Below are 4,687 nucleotides of genomic sequence, written 5' to 3'. Positions count from 1 at the left end.
GCGGCCTCCGCTGCTCCATCAGGATCTTGGACCAGACTCGCCGCCTCTCGGCGAGCGCGCCACTCGCCGGTCGCCACTGACCCGCCCGCGGCCGCCTCAGCCACCCTGCCGGGACATTCATTCTCGCCTCTTGCCTCTCTCCGGGCCAGGCGTAGGGGCTGTGCCTCTTCTTCTTTTTTTCTTTCCCCTTTTTTTCTTTCTTCTTCTTCTTTTTTTGGTTGCTCTTGCTTCTCCCATGTTCGGGAAACCAGACAAAATGGACGTTCGGTGCCACACGGACGCAGAGGCTGCCCGGGTCTCCAAGAACGCGCACAAGGAGAGCCGGGAGAGCAAGGGCGCGGAGGGGAACCTCCCCGCTGCCTTCCTCAAGGAGCCGCAGGGCGCCTTCCCGGCGTCGGGCGCCACGGAAGATTGTAACAAAAGTAAATCCAATTCCTCAGCAGATCCGGATTACTGCCGCCGGATCCTGGTCCGAGGTAGGAATGGGCAGGGCTGCGGGGCGCGTTCTTTGCGGCTCCTCCCGGGCCGAGCTGCGCGCCGCCACGACCCCGGCAGGCGGAAAAGAGGTGCGGGCTGGGACTTCGGAGAAAGTTGCTGGTCCTCCTCTCTCCGGCTCCAGCTGGCCGGTGGGGACTTGCACCTGGGGCACGCACTCTCCAGGGACCTCGATCCTCCAAGCCCCGAGGGCCCGGTGGCTGGGCTGCTGGGGAAGCTTAGAGGCTGTACGGGCGGGCCCAGGCTCTAGGCTGCGGCCTTCGACCCGGGAAAGGAGCAGAAAACTCTGGAGAACGTGCGGGCGCGCTGCAGCCCTGAGGACCCGCCGGGAGCCTGGTCGTGGACTCTTGCGCCCTGGCGAGTTGAGCGCACCCAAGGGGAGAGGGGATGCGGGAGACCAGCCACCGTCCGCCGGCTACGGCCCAGCCGGTTGGTGTGCTGGGCCGAGGGCCCCGGCGCCGGGCTCTGAGCTGGCCGCCGCCGCCTGGGGAAGCGGCCGGGCTCAGCTGCCGGGCCGCGAACGGAGCTTGGCTCGGTCCCGCTCTACTGCGCGGTGTGCGCTCGGCTTGGGCGGCCACGATGGTGAGGCCCGGCGCCACCCCGCCAGCAGAGCGCCAGGGCCCGCCGGCCCCGACTCCGTCCCTCCTCCTTCCGCCTCCAGGGCTCGGAAGGGAAACAGACCCCGGGGTGGGGGCGAGGGCCCCGGAGCGCGGTCTGGTCAAAACGTTCCAGAGCTGGGTCTCACGACCCGGTCCGGGCGGGGACCCTCAGGCTACCAGGAACCCAGACCGGGTAGTCAAGGCCCCCAAGCCGGAAGGACTGTCAGCCAATTCGAAATTGATTTTTCCCCCTCCCCTGTCCGGAGGGCCGTATAAAGGCAAAGTCAGGTTCTCCCTCCGGTTATCGTGTGGCGGTAGCCCCTTAGGCTCCAAACAACAATTTTTGCTCTCTGGCTGCGGCCGCCCCCTCGCTCCCTCCGCCGCTGTACTTCAGGCTGGGGGTGACTGTCCCCGAAGCCAGCTCCGGCCAGAAAGGTGGAGGGATACAAAAGGGCTCTGGCGGCTGACATTTCCCCTTCCCTAGATGCCAAGGGGTCCATCCGAGAGATCATCCTGCCCAAGGGCCTGGACCTGGACCGGCCCAAGAGGACGCGCACGTCCTTCACTGCGGAGCAGCTCTACCGGCTGGAGATGGAGTTCCAGCGCTGCCAGTACGTGGTGGGCCGCGAGAGGACCGAGCTCGCCCGGCAGCTCAACCTCTCCGAGACCCAGGTACCCAGCAGCCCGGGCGCTCACAGCTCTGCACCAGCCTCCTTCCCCCCACCCCCAGCCAGCTCTTCCACACCGCCTGGTCTGGCTCTGGACAGAGCCTCCCCGGGGAGGTGGAGGAGATAGGAAGGATGAGGAAGAAATGTCTAAGGCTTTCTTCCCTTCCATAATTCATCCCTTTCCCCCATACCCTCAGATACTCCAGGGCCCATGCTCTGCTCAGTTGGCCTAGCCCAGAAGGCCCCCAATCCTCTCCTTGGGGTATTCGTTTTGGATCCCAGTCTTGAGAATTCCTAGCTTGTCTCTGTTCTACAAGGAATTGATGTTCACCATGTTTTGGCCACCTCATTTTGGCTAGGTTTCCAGGCACCACCCCCTTTGGGGACTCCAGCTTTTCTGCACCCAGAACACCCAGGCCCATTCTGCAGTGGGCCAAAAGCCTAAGGCCAAAGCCCCCCTGCTCCAGGGCTGTAGGTGACAACGAGGATTAGAAAGGTGCACATTCCTAAGATCTGCCTGTGCAGCCCAGGCTGCCCTGACCCTTACGGCTTCCTCTGCCCCTAGGGTACGCAATCTCATTCTCAACCTTGAGCACCCACTCCAGACACCTCGGAGGCCCTGTCTTCTGAGCCAGTGATGTGTCAGGCATGGGATGAGAGGCAACTCTGGGGCCCTGGGAGCCAGCACTGCCAACTGTGCTTTAGGTCTCTGGCTTTCCATGAACTCCACATGACGCTGTGTGGGTTCAGCCCAAAGGCACTTTAGGGCCTGAGAGGTTTGCCTTGTGGAGGTCCTGTGGGGCCTGGCCAGGGCATGACACCAGCCTGGTCTAGGTAAGGCAGACATTTTTTCCTGAGGATCAATCTCTTTCTTCATGCCTAGCCTTGAACTAGGTGGGGAGCATTTTAGGTCTGGAATCTGGGCAGAAGGCTAAGAACTGAGGACAGAGAGTATCAGATGTTCTTTCTAAGCCTGAGTTGGCATGATGGCCGTTCCCTAGTCCCTCTGCTACCACCCCTCTTAGTAGAGTTAACAAAATCTAGACAGGATACCGTTTCCCTATAGCTGCCAAGCTCCCTTCTGGGCCACCAGCTAGGCCTAGAGAGGGACAGAGAGAGAAGAGAAAGGGAGAGGGGAGGATGGTGGAGAGAATTTGGTCCAATTCAGCCTCCTGACTCTCTCCTGGGATTCCAAAGTTTATGATGAAGAGCAGCAGAGTAAATTGAGTATCACTCAGCCCTCCAATCCAGCCGGTGGTAAAAGGAGGTTGGGAAAGCTTGGCCTATAAAGTCCGTCTTGCACAAATTATTCCTTCTGCAGCCACTTTCCTTGCTTGCTGAGAGTTGATGGTCAAGTCTCATCTTAATAAGCAAAAAACAGCTGCTTGTAGCCTTCAGCAGTAGTGCTCCTGGGGCTAAATTTGAGCCCATTTGGCCAGGGGCCTGGGTCCAGAAAGACAGGGCAACACTTTCCCCCCCTACCCCCACTTCCCGGCACAGCATCCTCGGGCCCCACAGATCAGCGATCCAGCTGTGGGTATGCGACCGCCTAGTGAAATCCCTTCTTTCGAGTTAAGATCGTGGACGTTTTACTGCTTCATTGGTAATCTCGGCCAGCCTGGGCCGGCTCCCATGACCCGGAAGTGCAGCCTAGCAAAGCCGTGTCCTCACCTGGCCGTCCTGACTCCCTGTCAGCTCCCGGGCGGAGGGTGGGGCTGGGACTAGGGCTGGGGTGGGGTTGCGGGAGGGCCCCCTTCCCCAGCTCGCTTCCCTTGACGCCCGTCTTCCCGTGCCCCTTTTTCCCACCTTCCCCGCGCCTGGTACGCAGGTGAAGGTCTGGTTCCAGAACCGGCGTACGAAACAGAAGAAGGACCAGGGCAAGGACTCGGAGCTGCGCTCGGTGGTGTCAGAGACGGCGGCCACGTGCAGCGTGCTGCGGCTGCTGGAGCAGGGTCGCCTGCTTTCGCCGCCCGGCCTGCCCGCTTTGCTGCCACCGTGCGCTACCGGCGCGCTCGGCTCAGCGCTACGAGGGCCCAGCCTACCCGCCCTGGGCGCGGGCGCCGCCGCGGGCTCATCCGCCGCCGCCGCCGCCGCCGCCGCCACCGCCCCCGGACCCGCCAGCGCAGCGTCCCCGCACCCGCCGGCCGTGAGCGGTGCCCCGGGGCCCGGACCGGCCGGGCCAGGGGGACTGCACGGGGGCGCGCCGGCCGCTGGCCACGGCCTCTTCAGCCTGCCCGTGCCCTCGCTGCTCGGCTCCGTTGCCAGCCGCCTATCCTCCGCCCCGTTGACAATGGCTGGTTCACTGGCCGGGAACTTGCAAGAACTCTCCGCGCGATACCTGAGCTCCTCGGCCTTCGAGCCTTACTCCCGGACCAACAATAAAGAAGGGGCCGAGAAAAAAGCGCTGGACTGATTTTAAGTATTTCCCTGTATTTATATTTATAGTATCTATTGTGGTGATATTTATGGACTCACGCGCGTTAGGCGCCCGGGGCTCCTGCGCTGGGCTCCCCGCTCCCACGAGGCCTCTGACAGCTCTCCTCCCCACCAGACTCTGCTATCAATTTTATCTCATTTGGGCTATTTTTTTTTTCTTCCTTTCCTATGTGTTCTCCCCTCCCCCCAAACTTCCTCTGAATCCAGGAGAATCCAAAGAATTGGGGAAAATGCCCTACTTAGCCAACCTGATGCCCCAACCAATACCGGGCCCAGGAGGGAAACGACCAGTGTTAAGTCCAGAGCACAGGACACCTGCTCCCTGTTGCCGCTGCTGCCGTTGGTTAGTCGTTTGAGTATTTGAACGAGGAACGCTGCACACAGACCGCAGGGGCTGAAAAAGCTGGCCTGTTTCTTTAGACAAAAAGGGAGTACGTTCCTTCTCACCAGAGAAACCAGGGCTTTTGGGAGCCCCTCGTCCCCACTTTG

General features: G+C 61.5%; 1 protein-coding gene across 1 annotated transcript; it reads left to right on the top strand.

The window, feature by feature from the left end:
• Positions 1–235: 235 nt before the first annotated feature.
• On the top strand, positions 236–4,175 carry VAX1 (ventral anterior homeobox 1). The gene is made up of 3 exons (XM_054581770.1): positions 236–476; positions 1,579–1,766; positions 3,591–4,175. The coding sequence occupies exons 1-3, from the start codon at positions 236–238 to the stop codon at positions 4,173–4,175; spliced, it is 1,014 nt and encodes a 337-aa protein (XP_054437745.1).
• The last annotated feature ends 512 nt before the right edge of the window (positions 4,176–4,687 follow it).

The sequence above is a fragment of the Pteronotus mesoamericanus genome, unplaced genomic scaffold (genome assembly GCF_021234165.1).
Source record: "Pteronotus mesoamericanus isolate MK-2021 breed Mesoamerican mustached bat unplaced genomic scaffold, CSHL_Meso_final contig_657, whole genome shotgun sequence".
Classification (NCBI taxonomy): Eukaryota; Metazoa; Chordata; class Mammalia; order Chiroptera; family Mormoopidae; genus Pteronotus; species Pteronotus mesoamericanus.
This window is presented reverse-complemented; position numbering and strand designations above follow the sequence as displayed.